Source organism: Styela clava, chromosome 11 (assembly GCF_964204865.1).
Source record: "Styela clava chromosome 11, kaStyClav1.hap1.2, whole genome shotgun sequence".
NCBI classification, from domain to species: domain Eukaryota; kingdom Metazoa; phylum Chordata; class Ascidiacea; order Stolidobranchia; family Styelidae; genus Styela; species Styela clava.
In genome coordinates this window covers 9439864-9460011 of record NC_135260.1, presented here as the reverse complement: position 1 = coordinate 9460011, position 20148 = coordinate 9439864, and the positions used below count along the sequence as shown (strand labels likewise).

The following is a 20148-nucleotide window of genomic DNA, read 5'->3' as shown; positions in this document are numbered from 1 at the left end:
GTTAAGTAATCAGAAGTATACCAGAGTTTATTGTCTATACGCACTTTCAAAATGGATGAATATAATATCATATTATTCTTGTGTTAATCTATTTTATTTCCTTCACAGTCCTCCATTCTCTGGACATGATCCAATGAAAACATACAACCATATTTTAAAAGGAATCGACATGATTGAGTTTCCAAAGAAAATTTCTCGAACTGCCCAAGGTCTAATTAAAAAGCTATGCAGGTAAAGAACAGCACATTACTCCTCTTGTTAATGGAAAGTAATATCATTACAGTCGAGTCGTCAATTTCTAGTTGATAAGCTAAATTACAAAAACTCATTGCAATGTACCAATTAAAAAAATTCAAGTATGAGCATTCAACTTGGTTGATTAGAATGAGACTTTGAGGATTCGGTTTCTGTAGTCTGGGCCCCGCGGGGTCAAAGTACAGGTAGTTATCTCAAAAGCTACACTGACCCTTTGCAATTCTTAAATTTGGCAGTGGCAAAATTCGGCATAATACCATTTGATATTGTTATTTAGGGACAATCCGGCTGAAAGATTAGGAAATCAAAGGAACGGAATCAAAGACATTCAAAAACATAAATGGTTTGATGGTTTTAATTGGGAAGGTTTGAAGAAATGTACAGTCACCCCACCTATTATTCCCAAGGTTAGTATTTATTGGCCACGAAGTGTACTTATGGGTCGTTTTGTTAATCTGGCATTGTTGTTTTTGTTACTATTTCTTCTTGTTGTTATGAAAAAAGTCGTTTCAATTAATGGATCGATTTTCAGTGGTTAAAGATTGTATATGTCGCTATCATTTTTATTGATTTCAAAGCTTTCCGTGGGTTCTATGGGATTCGTTTTTTGTATACGGTGACGTCATCAAAATTGAAAATTGTGCACCTTGTGGCGGTTCTGTGTTCGCGTTGGTTGCTTTCCGGTGGTCAGGCGAAGTGGTGAAAAAACAGTACCGGTAGTCTACTGTGAAAGAATGCATACCGGTACTACTTCGTTTTGGCTTTCATGTCCATAAATTTTAGCATTGCTCTCATATTTAATAATCGTTTTATTTTTATTTTTATACAAATTTCGATTATTTCAATGCTCTCGCCTCCATAGAAATGTTTTACTTTATTAGTAGATGTTTCATTTCAATAATATTTGACTAATTTATCGTGTTGATCTGATCATTGTATGCTAAACGTTGCGGTTTCTAATCTTAGTTAGTCGACGATCATTCCCATTAAACTTCGGCAATCACATTTATTAGGGTCTGCTAGAGCGACAATATCTCAAAAAGTTCAAACATAAACCACTGTAACAAATGTGGAAAACCATATAAAATTGATACAAACTGTACTTTTTCATTTGACTGTCATCATCAATAAAATAGCGATCAAGATTCTCAATTTTAATAATATAATTTTTAGTTGAATGGACCTTCCGACACTTCAAATTTCGACAAATTTCCGGAAGAAGAAGAGGAATTACCGGAAGTAGATGAATCTGGATGGGACAAAGAATTTTGAAACGGGAATCCTGGTTCGGAATCCAATCAATTATCCACTGCAAATAACAAAATTGATACTTTTTCGCACCATGCGCCGATGTGGAACAAATATTGGAACATTTATTTATATATGGAATTTCTCACACAACCATAATATAGAGGAATTCCTAACTTCCGCAATTGGTGGCTATCTTAGCATCGTCCTGGGAAAGATGTTGAGTATTCTGACACAAGCCACTCAAAAGACGAGAGAGAATTTTTTTGATTTTAATATATTTGACGACGTAACCACGCCTATCTCGTTTTTTTGAACTATTTTAACTTTACAATTGATGTTGTGATACGTAGGGTTTAGAAAATATTTAAACTTTGAAGTCTTTCAACTTTATCAGTGGAAAGCAGTGAAATTTATATCAAACATAGGTTAAATAGAAATAGTAAGTTTAATTATTTTTACACTATACTACTCATACAACTGACTAGCTACAAAATCTCTGCTCATTGTGTCACATTACAAGCCATATTGTAGGTGTTTATGATTTACGAGTTTTATATTTTGACTAAAGCAAAGTTTTTGTTCTACTCTTTGATGGAATTTTGACACACAAGACGACTAATTTCGAGTATTAGATTAGTTTGGCGTTATTATCTTACCGGCGGATTTTTTTTTGTATTGTTGAAAAACTATAATACCGAATCGGTGAAAAACATAGTACGCAACTTCTTATAAAGATATTTGTTAATATTTCATTATACATTTTCAAGATGTATTATTGTTGCTATTTTCATAAATTTCAGCAGAAAATAACAATTTGTTTTTCAATATTTACGGATATAAAGACGCTCGATTTTATTTTATTTTCAACATTGACATTATTATTATTTTCTTGAAATGTTCCTACATTATATTGCTGAATATGTGTGATTACGTATCTTATTCGTTTTTTTCATTGCTATAGCAACTAAAATTGATTATTACGTCATCAATTACGTCATGGCGTGGACGATTAATTTTGGTTTTAATATTTCATTCTATGCTTGAACGGCAAAATATATGATACTTTATGGTTTATTTAAAATAGGTATTCAGGTATTCATTTACTTTTTCCGATTGGTGGGGTTGGGGGGCGTTTTGTCGCAGTTTTTTTTTTATAGCTGCTGAATCCTTACTTCGAATAACCCTAAATACTATGAACGAGAACATTACTAATAGCGAGGAGCTTTAGTGGCGCTCCAGAAGTATGTGTACCAATATGGAGGTAACTAATTTTGTTCGCCTATTTTACAACAAGTTGTGTGAAGGGTCTGAAACCTATGGACATGTGGTATGTTCACTAAGTTCACTATAGCTAAACAGACGGTCACCGAACTTGTAATAGAACTGAAATAAGAAAAATCGGAATAAAATTATGGCCTAACTCTAACCTGCTACACACACTACGGGAGTGCCGTTTTAGTTTAATTAAGTTGAAGTATTAAAAATTAGTCACGAAAAAGCTACAATAGACTAACCTGAAAATAAGCTATTATTACTTTTGATTGATAGGTGGGTAAATATTTTTTATTCAAAATGATGTTTATGATACAAAAAAGTAGTTTCTAAGTATCAACTCGCAAAATAAGTATCAAAGATTTTTAAATTGATCAGTGTAAAAAAACTTTGTCGTCAAGGGTCAGAGCGGATCCATTGAAATCAAAAGCCAATGTGAATGAATATAAATTTTGAATCGTATTCGAAATAAAAAAACATACAAACTCCTCGATTACTGGACCAATTGATATTTCGGCAGATTGTTGTTGTCGCTAGACGACTCTTACTTTTTTTTATTTCAAAAATTTCTGTCGGCTATATGAGATCCGTTTTTTTTAGATACATGTACTACTTTGTTTTGTCCTTCGTCTCCATCTATACGAGCATTGCTCTCTTGTTATATGTCCGATAACTTCGTAAATACGAGAAAACTGTTTGTTAGTAGAAGTATGGAACATATGGAAGTAACTATTTCCAAGCAAGGTCATTGACAAATTGCTAGTCATTAGTTCATTATTTTTCTAGCGATTTAACTGGATTTCTCAAACTTCGTTGCTCAAATGGCTTTACCAGCCTGGCTTATTAATTTATTACTTGTGTCATCAGGTATCGCAATATCACTGATGTACCGAGCATATGAACTTCTTAGGTGTCAGACAAAAAAATTGTGCTCAATTATATTTATAGATTCAATCAATCGGCGCAAAATAATACCGTTTCTAATTTAAGGTGCATTCTGTCACACAACAATTCTATTGTAAAGACATGGGACTGACGGGAATGACGAAACATTGCTTCAAAGAACGTGAATTATGCATTATGCTATATAATGTATATGGGGGAATTGTACTAGAAAGCTGGAGCAATTCAAAATATATACTTGAGTGTGTTTATTTGGTGAATTGCCCTGAAAAGCTGAAACTATGTGATATTTTACAAGAAGCGGGAACATCGGGTAATTATATATATTAATTCTCGGGGAAATCGTTGGTCGTTAACAATAACAAAAGGGATTAGTGAGAAATGGCGGCAATAATGGGAAAATCTCGGAAAGGACGAGAAGAGCAGGAACTGTATTTAGGCGTGTCTTGGGAGCGGCAAATGTACATTTTGGTGTATATGTACGGAAAATTGCACAAAAAAGTCGGTACAGCGTGAAATTCCACCTAAAATTCCACTTAAATACAGATTCTCTGTTCTTCCTCCATTTTTCATTACTCCCGCCAATTAGTGTTATTTTCCGCTGGAAAATAATAGACACACCGTCCTAGATACAGATTTCCTGGCGTTTCCGCGATTGACAAATGTCTGGAAGAACACCGAAAATCTATATTTGGGTGTTTGTAGTAATTCCAAATAACCCAAATTCAGACTTCCTGTTTTTCTATGCATTTCCGCATTTTACTTGCCATTTTCATTACTCTTTACTATTAGTTCAATTTCCCGCATAGAAACACCTGAATATAGATTTTCAGGTCTTCCCGCCGTTCTTGTTACTCCCACCTGTTTGTGTAATATCCCGCATAGAAAAACTTGAATGCTTCAATTATATTTATATACAAATTTCCTGGGCTTTCCGCCAGGTTAGTGTTAGTTTGATTCTTCTCTTGTACGTTAAGCATCTATGATACCGTGGCATATATTCAACCCGCATGCTAAACCGATTTTTCAGATTTTAACAAAGACGAAACATACCACTCTCTCTGCAGATGTTCGTCGGTCAGAGACTTTCTACTGCTTAGCAGTCACACACCCATCAGCAATTTTTAATGTCACGCTGCACATGTCGGCAATGTTTGATCAAATGTCCATCCATCAAAAAACAACATTTTGCTCTTGAAGTAATTTATTAAAATACAAAACGATGTTTTCCAGAAACAAGCTTCTGGCTACACAATCAAGTGAGGGCATTGAATGAAACTCACTGTAAAGATCAATTTCATACTAGGTTCACGCTTGGCAAAGTCAAGTTCTCGTCGTCTTATTGACAACCATATACGTACCACATTTATTTGGACAACACAACTATAGCACATGATTACAGCGTATTGTGTACGACACAATAGAATATACAATTAATAATATTTACTATATACAGGAATTGTTATTATATTGCACATAACCCGGCAAAAAAATTTCAAATCATGATCCAACGATAATATGATCGTTACTGACACGAATTAGAATATTTATAATAACAGAGACATGGCAAAATATTATTCTCTCCTCAAAATCGTAATAGTTTTATTGTATATCGGTGTTTTCTGGCTTTGATAGTTTTTGGGAGTTAAGGTGAAAAACACCTCATAATGTTAAAATACCCCAAAAAAATAATAGAATTACAAAAGTAAGCAACATTTGTGTTTTTGAGTCTACAATTAACTAATATTCGCAAAAGTATCTGAGGTTTTACAGTAATTCAAGATATGACGATTCTGAAATGTTGATAGAATGTCAATGACATCTTGAAACACGTTTGTCAAATTTATATTTTCAAGACAATTGCAATTTTTTTAGTATAGATCACAATTGCATGTGTATTTCAGTTACTTAGTTTTGTTTTCAATACATTGCGTTAGGGCATCGTGTCTTGATTCTTGAATTCATGAATGTTTAGCGATCGACCAAATATAAAGTTACAATAAAAACATCTAGAAATCATAAACAAACACGAATATAACTTTTAAAAAGATAATTACGAAATGTACATGCTTAGTGGATTATATTATCTCGACATAAAAATGAAAAATATTTAAAAAAACGTTGAAATGTGCAAATTGAGCCTCGCTGAGAAAGAAGAAGAATACTAAAAAACAACATGTTTTCCAACACTTGAAGAGTAATGTGGTGTCAAAACACAAAAATAGAATGATTTCTGGCTAAAACTACATAGTTATATGTGTTACATGCAAATGTTTTTTTATTTAAATATTCAGTTACAGATATATATATGTAGGTTTAGTTAAATTTGACCTCTGGCGTCACTGGGGAGATAGATGAAATGTAGTTCTTCAGGTTATGACCATGGATATGTATATTTACCATACATAGTTTCGATGAAATAATTGAATATTCCATCCCCAAAGGAGGCGTGAATTATTCAGTAGCCTGGATGTCCGCTGACGTCTATAGCGAAGATATATTATTCTGATTGATTTTAAGCAATCTGAGTTTTAAAATGTACTTTTCCTGGTATGTATCATACCTGGTCCGCGTCATGGCAGTGCGATTTATCTACAAACGTGCTTGACTATATATACTCAAACAAAACCCTTTGAGGGATCTGTTTACTGTGATTAGACACTATTTTGATGTAATCTTGTTGAGAAACAGTTTACTATCTAATTCAAAAATAGATCAAATCGAGAACGATTGCACGAGCATGCACTCCGAAAGTTCTGGAATGTGTAGAAGTAGACAATATTCCTTCTCATACATACTATAAATGTACGCAATGAAAGGATCTTGAGATTTGGGTTTCCTATAAAATAGGAAGAAAATTGGGCATACAACAGCACCCTGTGGTATCCACCAACTGAAAAGAAATCATCTTATATGAAGAAGATTCACACAAAATCTATGAGTGTGTGTGTGTAGGATAAGATACAATAAAGATCAGACTAGAACATTTTTTAACAAAAACAACGAAAATAACGTATAGTAAACAACTAATTTGATAAATACATTTTTCATGTGAATAACTAACTACAAATGTACTTGTTACACCAAATTTTACCGAAAAATCCTGTGTTGTCAATCTAGTGCAAAAGTTGTTGCTTGTATTCACGTAGTAATTTTCAATCACGCATTTTGTTAAACAATTCCATTATAAAGATAGACCCATATGATATGGAGGATTAGTTTTTCAAGCATACAATACATAGTAGGTACGCAATAATTATTGAACTTCGATGTCACATGATCACAATACATAGAATAAAAACATAGAAAGGTAAAAGTAATTTGCTAAAAACAGTGTCCACAAAAATTGTTGTCAAATTTTCATCATAATATATTTCTTGAAGTAATAATTGTGTTGAAATAAAACTGAAACTAGAAAACCAGGAAAAATACTCAAAAAACACTCTGAAAACTACATCGGTGAAAAATTGAAAAGGGTATACCGGTGGAAGATAATGTTAGTTGACAGATTGTCTGAATATACCTTATCTGAGATTTATCCTTGATCTAAGTAAACAAAATATCGTCACGCTAATAACCGAATTGCGTAAGTCATTTTTGGCGATTTTGAATTTTTTATAAAATAGGTATTTATGTATTGCTGCGCACCTGTCTGTTAACTCAGATTTTATTTTAAGAATTCCGAAACCCATAAAAATGGAGATTTAGTATGTCATGCACATTTGTGCAATTGTTTCGTCATAATGAATTATCATTGTTACCGCTGGATTATTGTGACGTCACAAAGACAAAAATAACCTCTGCGAAGTATTTTCGAGTTTTTGCATCTCGGATTCTAGCTTAGCGCGTATTAATTTGAATTTATACTACAGTATAGTAAGGCGTGCACTTGTGATATTCACTGTCCGAGTTCAATTCACCTTGGTTGGATTTTATATTGGATGCATTGCTGTTTTATTCTTTATATTTAATCTTAATCTTATTTCGGTGGGTGTGCAGAACGTGGTATATTGATGAAATATATATTTTTAAACATAAAAAATAATGTAATTCAAACTGGTTAGCTATTTTGGGGATTGGGCATTGTAGATACTGAGAATTACATTCGTTTTTGGATTGTTTAGTTTTCAGGAATGGTGCATATAGTAAAGTTGCAAATTGCGTATGTCCCCAAGTCATAGACACATTTCTGCCTAAGTCACAGTGCGCCATTATGACGTCACTTAACTGCGTCATACAAATTAACTTAAATCCGGCTACGATCAAAAAATTGAACCATGGCAGATTATTGACTCTCAATGGCATAACAAAATCATTAGGATGTTTTTTACGTTTTTCTCAAAACTGCTAAAAATGACTTACGCAATTCGGTTATTAGCGTGACGATATACTTTTGTCATAACTATACGCTACTGGTGATGTAATGTCTCAGTCCTCGTTTTCCAAAGATCTCAAAATTGCTCTCATAGTCCCAAGTTCGTCTTTGATCTCTTTCTTTGATTGTTGATTCAACAAAAAGTCCAATCTTATAGCTGAGCCTAAACAGAAAATACGTTAATAAACTTGTTTCTAAACTTTTGATCAAATTTTGCAACTTTGAATTTTCAAATAATCAAACATTTAAACCTAGCACAAACTATACGAACATATAATCTTATTTATCTGCATTCAAGGCAACTTGTTAAGACATTCAGAAACTAGCCTAAAACCTCATGGAATCTTTTAAATATGATAATATATTCAATAAACGTGGGAAACATAGCATTGATTTGTGCTATTATACTTTTAAAAATTGCATTGTATTTCTTCAAATATGTATTTATTTATAAACATCTCTTTAACGCGTCGATTTATCGAATAAAAAAACGTGAAAAAGATAATAATTCCTTTGGTTTTTGAACATTTGAACTATTGCAATAATTAGACCAATTCTAGATACTTCCTAAATTCAACATACCTGCTGTGCAATCCGGAACAGTGACTTGTTTATAAGGGGAGTCATCGTAACCTTGTGAGGTGACCCGGATGTCATAAGTTCCGGGTGCCAAAATTCGCCAGTAGTCTCCATCTGCGGCTGTGATGATATAATGATCTATATCTCGGACTTCAATGCGAGAATAAGGAATTCCCGCACCTGTTGAAGAGTCGTTTACGAAGCCTTTCACGCCACATGTCACCTGTGATAAAATTTACTTCAAGATAATTGAAAATCGATAATATCGATTACGTTAGGCAGAACAATAAATATTCGACGACTCTCCAGGAGTATCTGTACCAATATGGAGGTGACTAATTTTTTTCGCCTACTTTACATCACGTTGTAGTGAAACTGGAACTTATAGGCAGGGGGATATTCTCTTCGCTAACACAGAGATTCCCCGAACTCGGAATAGAACTAAAATAAGGAAAATCGAAATAAAATTATGGTCTGACCTTACCCGTCTATAAAATTCGACTATAAAAAAAATCGTACTGTATAGATTATAGAAAATATTTTACTATAGCTAGATACTGGCCTTGATTCGAGATTAGGAGCTTCGCTTTATCATACACCTTCAACTGGTCAGGCTTATATATGACAATCTCGGATTTATGAGATAAATATGGTTGTGATGGACAAGAAAAAGTTTTTTTAATCCCGTGATAAAAGTGTACAAAACGTTGAGGAATTACACCAAATAACTTTAAATCCTAAAACGAATCAAATTCCTAACCTGTTCAATATAGGTCAATAAAGAGTTTTTGTTCATTCTCCAGTAGTATGGAAGATTTTGTGGAGGTGGGAATTTTTGACAGCTCAATTCCAATGTTATTTCCATGCAATTGCTAGCAAGATAATTGAAATCCTGCATTCCTGTAGGTGAGAAAATTATAATAGTAATTGTAAAAATAGAACACTTAAAAAATGCATGATCGAGAGTGTCTGGTATAAATGCTCTATATATTTATATTAAGCGTATGGGTAACTATGTCTGTGTAGAAAAGTACTCATATATGTGTAAAAGTAAGAGAATATGAGAGACCAAAGAGCACGAGTGAGAGAAAAATAGAAAACTTCAAACTCAACAGAGTCGATAATCTAGAGGAAAAGTCCAATGCAAAACGTTCGAAATTACCTCCTCTGACGCTGTACCACTCTGCACCGTTTGTTGTGCCGTAATGGAAGTGATCACTTCTATCACATCCTGTTGATGACGCCATAGCTGGATTGTTCTGACTGTATGATAACGCTATGTAACGGAATGTTTTATCATCGGGACATTCTGAAAAGAATAGAATTGGTAAATCATTAGAATGAAAGAGAAGATTTGTATGAAACTTCTTTCCGGTTGGCAGTAGAATGACTGAATACTACACATACACAACTCGGAGAAATGGAAACTAAAATTGTATGAGTATCGCACATGCACACACATTTTAAGTGACCATTATTATGATTTATCATATTTGCTGGTATATCTTGTTTTGTCTGAAGAATCGAAGTACGAATATCCAACGAAACCTTATCTCAAATGTCGTGGAAAAAGATTATGCTATTCTTATTTATATTTATAATGCAATCTCGTTCATGAATCTTTGTGGCAACTGACACATACGGATTCGTAGTAAAATATAAACGAGGGAAAGGACTTGCAGTGCAGTATACACAATACCCAAGTATCCTCAGTATAAATGTCCTCAATGAAACATAAAGTTGGCTAAGCAGCATTCCCCACAGCGAAAAGTATACTATCTCACATACTGGTAGAATGCTTCTTACCGTGATACTCTCTTGTCTTCCCGTTGCATGTATTATCATACGGATAATTTGCCACTAAATCACCTCCATGTAAATTTGCAGAGATGACAAAAGGAATCTCCATAATCCATTCAAACACTGCTTTCGTTTCTGGTTCCAACTGGACAATAAATGGTAAATGTTCAGAAAAAATATGATAAGAACGAATCAAAAATTCGAACGCTTTTCTGGATTTTTGATTTCGAAATGATTTCAGTCTTTAAAACTGAGAGCGTGGCTAACTAAAGCTTGAAATAATGAAATTTTCTGACACAACATACTTAGATAATTATTGATTAATGATCAGTAATTTTTACGAAAAATGTTGTCTTTCGAATTTGTATACTTGATTAAAAATACCAAGCAGTAGTGTACTCTTCGATCAGATCTTGTGTATATGTTAGAAGCAGAGTATAGAATTCGAATACAGGATTACAAAACAATAGCAGGATATATTATTGAAACATAAAAACTTCATGCAGCCATGCAATATTTTTAGGAAATTAAAACATTCATCACTAACTACGAATGAATTAATGCAGCTCTTTGTTGTCCCAAGGGGTCATTTTAATTACTGGTGACGCTTTTTCTAATCTCTTTTTCGTGCCATTTCGTAAGGCACCACAGTTCTATTTGTTGTGGTCAAACTTTTGACAATTTAATTTTCACTCATGATTTATTAATGAATTTATTGATTTACAGCAAATAGGCTGTAATTCTAATGACGAGAGAAAGACTATTTTAGGATCAATAATGGAAAATGCTATTCTAGTATATTGCTACGCTTGCTTTATGATAGATTCTACAGGAGAATTTCATTACTGCAGTTATGGGACCGGGTCAGATCAGATGTTTTAAAATAATAAAAGAGGCCGCATACTGTGTACGATACATTTCACTTCAGACTAAGCAAGTAAAATACCTAAAATTAGAAACAATTTCATTGAAAATTAGTGGACATTTGATGCCTCTAGATTTCATAGGCCCATAAAATAAATGTACTGAAAAGTTATAAAGATCATAATCATATTATTGCTTGCTCAGAATTAACATTATCGAGTCTGAATTTACAGCTGGCCTATCAGCCGCACTGAAAATTGTCTTCAAGACCCGACCCCTGACTCGAGATGTATACCAGTTGACGCTTATAGCCACGTTTACATATATATAAGCAATATCTCAATTAGCAATTATTTCCTTTGCCTGGATTGCTTTATGAAATGACGGTATTAGAACTGATAGATATTAACAAGATAGTCTAATAATCTTACACTTGAAAAAGTATCATTTAATTAAAAAAAAAAATTAAAATTCAACATAGATGGATAAAAAGTTTAAGAAGAATAAAGTTACAACGTGTCGGTGTTTAGACTATCAGATCAATCAAAAATAACTGAAAAAATTGGTTCAATACGCTTATATTTAGTTTCATAATATTAAAAAAAACATAAAATTAATTTAAATGGGTAAAAATTAAAAAAAAAATGAAAAAGATTTTAAAACATAATTTATCGTGCAAGTTGCATACTTTTCTAAATAATCCCACTCACTACCTCATCAACTGGCCATGACATAGAATATCCCAAAAGCCAGCTATTATTTGATGGGTTCTTGCATATCCTAGCACCCAGTTTTGGAAAATTTCGATTCAAGTCAACACCATTTGCGTTATGACGCCCCGAGTTGATGTTCTATAAATAAAAGCTGATGAAAATAAATTACCTATAATACATTCGTGAAATCGTGTGTATATACAATCTATATAACTGAAATAGGTATTTGACTGTGGAAACCAAGGATGAGTAATATATCCAAAATAATATGGAAATATTACATAAAACAGTGATTCGCATCATCAGTTTAAAACCAAAATTTTTAGATTAATTGTCTATGCAACACAATTCGATGTACATACATAACAGGTACCAGTATTTTAGATAAGACTCGAATAGAAATCTTCATTCGATATAATCAGTGACAGGCGGTTGCCAAAGGTTGGGAGGAACATTGTCATAATCGTATGTTTACCGCCTGTTGGACATAGAGTACATCAAAGGACTGCTTTGTAATCATGCTGCTGCTATTGCTCTGTGTAAAAACACCTCATTTTCTTGCTGTTATGCTACTATTGAGATGTCAATAGGAAGTAGGCAAAGATGAAAATGAATCCTAAACGACAGTTAGTTTTGTTTTTTTTAACTGAATTTTTGTTATGGCTAACTGAAGATCTTCATTTTACATACAAATTTCCTAATTCCGGAAAATGCTTCCGTGTGATTTTCGTGCTTTTATACTTGTGGATTTCTCGTAATGAATTCAATTTTATGGATTCGGGATCTTTCATTTTCAAAAATTCGCCGCACCCAGTTCTTTTTATTAGTTGCTACATAAAGCGGAATCCGGTGTACGACGCAACTTACTGTATCACAAAAGTCTGTAAGAAAATACAAAACCTCTTCTTTCGAGATTTGCTTTGTACTGAATGGTGTGGCCTGCATATATCGTATGGAAATTAGACATTCATGTCTTGTAAATGATGGATGATAAGAAAAATTAATTTCGTTTTTTTTTTCATGTTTTAAACTATTCCTAGCTGGTGTGTAACTTGAGTAAAATATTTCAAATTTGAACCACTTTACAACAAAAAAGATTGCGTCAAATATGAAAAATTATCGATTATTTGAGCGTTACATAGCTGCAATATTGAAAAATTATCCCAAACAAATTTCAGAAAATTTTCACAAAATTTAAACAATTAGTAAATTAGTGATAATGTTAAATTTTATGTGATCTTACAATACTGATCTTCAAAATTATGGAATTATAATCTACAGTGAATGCATGCTCAAGTGATGATGTTAAATTACAAATTACGCAACATACAAGGTGCACACCTTGTGACACTGGTCATTGTTCACGTTCGTCACAGAATTACGCACGTAATGACGTCACTACACCGACATTAAAACTTACGATGAGACCCTCTACTGCCTCACGAGCATAATCTCGGTTTAAAGCTAGGTGATTGGAGTCTTCTGTGCTGCACTCAATTTGAGAAAAATCCGGAAAATTCCGGTTTAAATCGACTCCGCGAACATTTGCTCGCCCTGTCATGTAGTCCTTTGGAAACGGCTGAGAGATATAAGATGTTGCAAGGTGCGAATTCTTTTTACAAAAATTCCCAGTGATCAATATTATTGTGTGTCATGTTTATATAGATTTACAGCGTGGAAATAAAATAAAATAAAACCAAAACCACGGATATCACTTTTTATCATGGCAGCAGGAGTTGTTCCAATAACGATTGGCCCGAAAGCAGAGAGGATATACATACTACATTGCGATTATTATAGCCTAAATTAGTAGAATAGAAACGTTTGACTAATTTCAGCTTCTTTACTCCAAGATGTAATAAAGACCGGCGAGATTCCGGTACTTCCAACCAAATATCGTAGCTCCTCACATATCCTTAGGGGATAATTTCTTGATAACTGATAATTGCTTTCAGTAAAAGCATATTATATTCAAATAATTCTTTTTTGGAAATTTTCATGGCAAATGAAAACCGTGATGAGCAGTTTCATAATGTTAAAAACAGATTCATACATACCGTATTATAAGCTTGTTCATAGCCATCTGGATTCATTGACACGAGAACATGAATGCGAACGTTATTAACGAGATATTTAATCGTATCATTTCCCTGAAAAATTACCATGAAATTCATAAATTTGATTCAAATTTTCATTCATCGCCACAAAACAGGAAACGTATCGGGTATATGTTTAGAATGGAGTGCACGATAATGCGTTTCTCAAAGCAATCCATTTTCACAACCTTATGGAATATGCATCAAAGTGAGTATCCTATCTATATTAAAAACAAGCTCCCGTATCTACTTAGACTCGGGTGAGCAGCAATATTATTTATATTCCAAGTCTAAATCATATTTACGCCACACATATGAGGTAAGCAGAAATAGAATTTTTCTCGAAAAATATTTTCTATTATTCGTGAAGTATACTAAATAAATCAAAATTTGCTGTTCCGCGGCCACACAAGCCAAACACACATTTTTTATTTTTCTCTATTTTCTAGGTATTTTGAGGGTACACCCGTAGTATGAGTACCCAGTTAGGCCATATTTTAACCCGATTTTCTTATTTTTGTTCTATTACGAGTTTGAGAACTGCCTGTGTCAGCCAAGTGAATATCCCCTCTTTACACAACTTGATATAAAGTAGGCGAAAAAAAATTAGTTACCTCCATATTGGTACACACACTTCTGAAGTGCCATTTCGAATCTCGCGAAACCTTAGTAGGTCCAATGTATGCAAATATAGCGTATGACATTGTACAACTTGGGAATACCATAAATGTAAAGGCGTAGTGAAAACAACATTAAAAGTATTGAAGAGAAAATAATTAGACTGATGAATGTTGCGTGGTGGTTTGCACTTTTAAAACGTTCCCAACCACTGCCGTAGTATTCCATCCAGTCTCATTTTTCGTTTGTTTTAATAAGATGATATTTCGAACACCTGTATACGACGGTACATATTCATAGTCAATTGCATTTGTAATTGCGCTAATCTTGTTTGAGAAATTACCGGTCTGCGGGAACAACTAATATCTGAACATATGTCTCTGTTTAATTTTAATAATGAATGGCACCTAATGACCTATTGTGATCCTTTTTGTTAAATAATGTTCATATTAATGTGGCCGCCTAGCAGTTGCCCATGCCGACCGATTCGCTTGAAGTGTAAAAATCTGGTATAGAAAATTATGTCAGTTCTGGTTATGCTCAAAACACCAAAGCGAGTCCGATAAATATTTTGCAATTTTCAATTCACTCGGGCGTTATACTGATGGGGATTAATCTAATTTTCAATATGAATTGATTAATCAGTAAAATCAATAGAATAATTTTAACATTTTTTCACGTATTATTGAACAAAATAATATGGAAATGCTAGCATTTGAACTGTTTTTCAAGCTTTTTCCTATATTAAAATAGTCTCCATTATCCCGGGCAAACCTTCGCCTCAAATGCAAAGAAAAACTACATGAATATAGAAAGGAAAATAATTGCAAAATTCGATCCATATAAGTTAGTTCTAGAATACAATCGGTAATCCGTTGTCGTCTATATTGTTTATCACCATCAACAAAAAACATACCTTTTTATATTCATTGCACATATACTGGACTAAGTTAAGAAGGAGTTCTCTTCCGACAACTTCGTTTCCATGCATATTTCCCACATATTTGAATTCCGGTTCACCTGAATAAAACGGATATCGTCACTTGTATATACCGCTCTTTTTATCAGTTAGAAATAAAAGGTTAGATTTCAATCAAGTTTGTTTTTGTGCTATGATGCTGACCGACAAAGTACTTGATCTACAAATATACAAAAAATTTTGTAGGTAAATATACAATGATGACGATTTCGACTCCTGAATTACTATAAAAGGCTTCCCGGGGTTGAAGAAAAGACTAAACTGTAACAATCACCCTCAGAATGATCAAAACATTATTTTGTATACGTCGTATTTATACACATTTCATTCCGAACAAGAAATACACAAGCAGCTACTGCTAGTTACGGAGCCTCTATAATAGTTTAATTAAATAAACCCCGACATTCCGATTCCGCATTGTCCCATCTAAAACACACCATGGGATGGGTGAGGTGGTGGATTTTGACTTGTGATGTAACAGATTTGAACAGTGTTTAAGGTACACGCATGCTTTTCTGTAAAACTACTCCTCCAAACTGGTAGAAGAAATTGTCGAATTTGCAGTATCTATAATATCATCACTCTTCAAAATCGATTTTTTGCGACTATAAATAAATTAGTAGTGGTATATCATAACTCAGGTATGAGGGTCAAAACCCAAAAGAGTAAAGGTCGCCTTCTGGCTTTTAGTATCGACGTATTTATTTAACATATAAAGCTTGTTTGTCTTGGAGTCTCCTGAATTTGAACAGGAATGGTGTATTACAGACCTCCCAGTTATCAAATATCATTTGAAACAACGATTAATGAATAATCGAACATTCCTTATTCTTTTTGTACCATAATATAAATGGGATTATATGCGATTACACTCTTGTATATAATGAGCAGCAGTCATATCCGAAATTGTTGGTAATTCATATGTCTTTAAGTGATATGAAACGCTATACGATAAAAGAGCAGAGCATTTCTCGTACGACGTTATAAACTATTCGCCTGTTACCAATTTAAATCATTTATAAAGCTAACATATGATCTTTCAGATATTCAATATATCTTATGCAACAATCCAAACATGTACATACTGAAATAACTACTATATGACCATCCGTGTATTGTTTTCTCAAGAAACCAAGACAAACACAAAATCCAATATTTAATCTTCAAAGGTATATTTACTTTTGCGGTGGACACAACGCCGTCCGTCTGTTCATACGTCAGAATCCAAAATGCCGGAAGATCAATATAACGCAAAAACACGTATACGATATAACTCTAATTAGCCAACCAAAAAAATCCATATTTTTTCGATTTTTGAGTTCTCCTGGGAAAAGCCACGGGGTTAATTTCATATTAGTGTGTGAAGATATCCCATAGGTATAATGCAAAGGTAGTTATTATGAAAATTAATACAAGAGCTGCCATTGATGGAGGTGTTTTCGCTCTCGCAAATGCCAGGATATCGATTTTGGGATTCGTCGTTCCCGCGTCTTTGCATCATATGCATTGTGTTTATGAATAATTCAACATAAGTAATATTGTAAATATGCTTTCATCATATGACGTAAAATTTCCAGGTTTCGTATGATTTTGTTTTCAAATTTCACTCGCGTTTATGTGTGGCTAGAATATTGCACAACACATATATTTGGTATAAAATTGATTAATAGCCTGCGTGAAATTTAAATGTGTATTATAATACATATGATACAATACACGTGAACATAATCTGTACATATTTATTACTAACCTTTTTCGTGGACATCTGGCTTGTCTGATATTACCAAGACCAAAAGAGCACGTCCCTGTACGCTTTTCCCGATGGAGTATAATCTTGTTATGTCTGAAAGAATGAATATGCAAAATTGATAGAAATTTCGATGCAAGAATATAATTATGTACAGCAATATCGAATACAGCTAATATACTTGGGGACTGTGTACTGCATGTAATCACAATACTCATTATAATACATGGGAAATGACCCTAATTGTAATCGTACTAATTTAGTTCGTAGCCGAATGTACGAAGACAAATCTCGATGATTCTCTTCCTTCAGAATAAGTTTTCAGGCAGAAATTTCAATCGTTAAAACTTATTTAGCAAACTCTTGTTATCCGAAGGTCAATTGAATATGGAATCCATTCATCTCTTACCATTGCAATCATCAAATGCTTACCTGGACATTTTTTGTTGACTGCTTTTAATATTTGTGTCATATCTTTGTAATTATGATGCTTATCTAGCTCAATTTCATTGTCATCGCTGCTTCCCATAGCATGGGAGGTCGAATAGAGTATAATAACGCTTATTAACAACACGTATCTCGACATATTGATCTTTAAATATATAAATTGCTACAAATTAACTGATAAACCACTAAAATACAACCAAATGCTACTTGAAAGTCTGTCTTTTCAGACGATACATCAGTCATTTGATAATATTCCTAAAACACGTCCCTCGCCCTCTCATATACGCTTGTGCGTCCGCAGAAAATAGAGTACAATATTTTTGCTGGTTCAAACTATTTATCTGTTTATAGTATTGATACTATAAAATATTTTCATCAGAAAATATTTAATTGCTAGGCTGGATCATATCTCATGAATTTCTAACGAATCCCGCCTGCACAGCTGATTTGTTAACATTTAACGCAATATAGGTAGTGTCTTCTTATCATACGAAAAATGAATAGTCTCTACTCAGTACAGACCAGACAAGATCCACCACCCGGAGACGTTTGTTATTTGTGGCGCATCGCCAATTGCGCATGAAAAAATGATTTTGCTATCGGCTTTTTCTGTACTTGAATAAATAATCACCAAGTCAAGAGCTATGTAATCTTATACTCTATTTGTAGACTACGATGTTGGAGTATGGTCTGTTCCGTAAACATAGTATAGCTCTTTCTTTGCATTTCATAATACCTAAGTACATATCGGAAACATATTCTCATAACAGAGACTGTAATATAAAACAGCACATCTGGAATACGATGTTTCCTGTATCTATCTATGAATAATAATAATACACATACTAACGTTACGACAGTCATACGAGTTGAGACCGTATGATACCGTGAAATCAAACGAGGGCGGAATCCGACGTACGATTGTAATTTACGCATGTAAGCCGTGATGACCTTTTTTCGACTGTGATTTTATTATTCTCTCGTCGGCATCGAATGCACCGCTTCTTGTGGGATAAAATTATTGAACGGTTTCAGTATAAAATCATGACTAAAGGTACGCTATAAATATTTTGCCTATCGAGATAGACTAGATAAGATGTTCTATTTAATACTGTGAAAAAATAATTTCGGTAAAAAGGCGAAATAGTATGACAAATCACAGATTCCCATTCAATTACGGGCTTATTATTCAAACATGTAGGTTCTATGGACATGTTTTTGAAAGCCACAAACTAACTGGAGTAATGATCTGATATCTCAACGCTCATACTCAGAACCGTATACCAAGGTTAGAAATACAATCTAAACTTTTTGTTAAGTTGGAACCCATCCAATCAATCAATCAATTTCATCCGCACCAGAGGCTACCGTGTTTCCCCGAAGACCTAGCCTGAATTTTGAAAATGATTTTTAATATAAGCCCTCCCCTTAAAATATGACTTTGTCAATAACGCGAATTTTTTTTTGACCTAGTCGATAGCAAGAAATCGCCCCTGTACGTTTTAAATGATTGATAATAATTTATGTTTTGCAGTTATTTTGAATAAAACTTGTTATTCGTATACAATGGATATCGGTTTTCTTATTTTGTATATTTGTAAATCTCGTAATTCTCCACTTTGTAACCTTGTTTTTGATAAATGAAAATATAAGACATCCCCCGAAAATAAGCCCTTTCGTAAGGAAATTGAAATAAGACGCAGTCTTGTTTTGGGGGATACACGGTACCATGATGACGAGCGTCTCACGAACGATTGCAGTGGGTAAATTTTTTCAATTCTGTAATCTAACTTATTTTAATTCCCAAAATTGGAACATGTGCCCAATGCCCATATACTTTACAATTTGCCCTTCAATGATTTTGGATAAATATCAAACAATAACGTAAAAATGATTCGTGTTGCTTGGACAAAAATGAATAGTATGATTTTGAATGGAATGAGGGCAAATCAGCTTGAGGCAGTGAAGTGAAATTTTTCGATAGAATCTGATGGGAAAATCTGTTGCTTTTTGATGTACAGTCTGTTTTTTTGCTCTAGCCATTTCTGAATTCGATCATGAAGGTATAGAACAGGGTACCAACGTCAATCTGGCGGCATTATATTCTACTTGCATAATAAGCCCGACTTTTGGCCCGACTTTTGTTGGAGATTATTCGGCAAAAGACTTACATGTCTTGCTATGGAGGTATTCTGATATGAGTTACTTTTCTGCTAAATACCTACACAAACAATTGTCAGTAGTAGGTT

General features: G+C 33.5%; 2 protein-coding genes across 5 annotated transcripts in view; one reads left to right on the top strand and one right to left on the bottom strand.

Annotated features, from left to right (window-relative positions):
• Positions 1–2591, top strand: part of LOC120347122 (cGMP-dependent protein kinase 1-like) — a 43935-nt gene extending 41344 nt beyond the window's left edge. For both annotated transcript variants that reach the window (XM_039416973.2, XM_039416972.2), the window contains 3 exons: positions 109–231; positions 533–662; positions 1429–2591. In XM_039416973.2, the coding sequence (XP_039272907.2) occupies positions 109–231; positions 533–662; positions 1429–1527 (352 nt within the window). In that variant the 3' untranslated portion in view covers positions 1528–2591. The remainder of the gene's footprint in view (positions 1–108; positions 232–532; positions 663–1428) is intronic.
• Positions 2592–4867: 2276 nt separating this feature from the next.
• Positions 4868–18121, bottom strand: LOC120347184 (carboxypeptidase E-like). 3 transcript variants are annotated; one of them, XM_039417070.2, is made up of 11 exons: positions 17885–18121; positions 17456–17548; positions 15643–15746; positions 14070–14162; positions 12013–12150; positions 10442–10580; positions 9798–9944; positions 9396–9535; positions 8639–8858; positions 8071–8219; positions 4868–7244 (listed from the first exon to the last, which is right to left on the bottom strand). In XM_039417070.2, the coding sequence occupies exons 1-10, from the start codon at positions 18036–18038 to the stop codon at positions 8110–8112; spliced, it is 1338 nt and encodes a 445-aa protein (XP_039273004.2). In that variant the 5' UTR covers positions 18039–18121; the 3' UTR covers positions 4868–7244; positions 8071–8109. The 3 variants fall into 3 exon arrangements, with proteins under 3 accessions (XP_039273004.2, XP_039273003.2, XP_039273006.2); XM_039417069.2 differs by lacking the exon at positions 12013–12150 and adding an exon at positions 13433–13591 and having other exon boundaries at positions 17885–18107; XM_039417072.2 differs by lacking the exon at positions 12013–12150 and having other exon boundaries at positions 17885–18114.
• Positions 18122–20148: the final 2027 nt, after the last annotated feature.

Excerpts from the sequence above, each read along its gene's own strand:
- LOC120347184 (XM_039417069.2), bottom strand. The coding sequence starts at position 18,038 with ATGTCGAGATACGTGTTGTTAATAAGCGTTATTATACTCTATTCGACC. Across the intron at positions 17,549-17,884 it reads AGTCAACAAAAAATGTCCAG|ACATAACAAGATTATACTCC; the intron begins GTAAGCATTTGA and ends TCATTCTTTCAG. Across the intron at positions 10,581-13,432 it reads AGGCAGTAGAGGGTCTCATC|TTGGAACCAGAAACGAAAGC; the intron begins GTAAGTTTTAAT and ends TTTATTGTCCAG.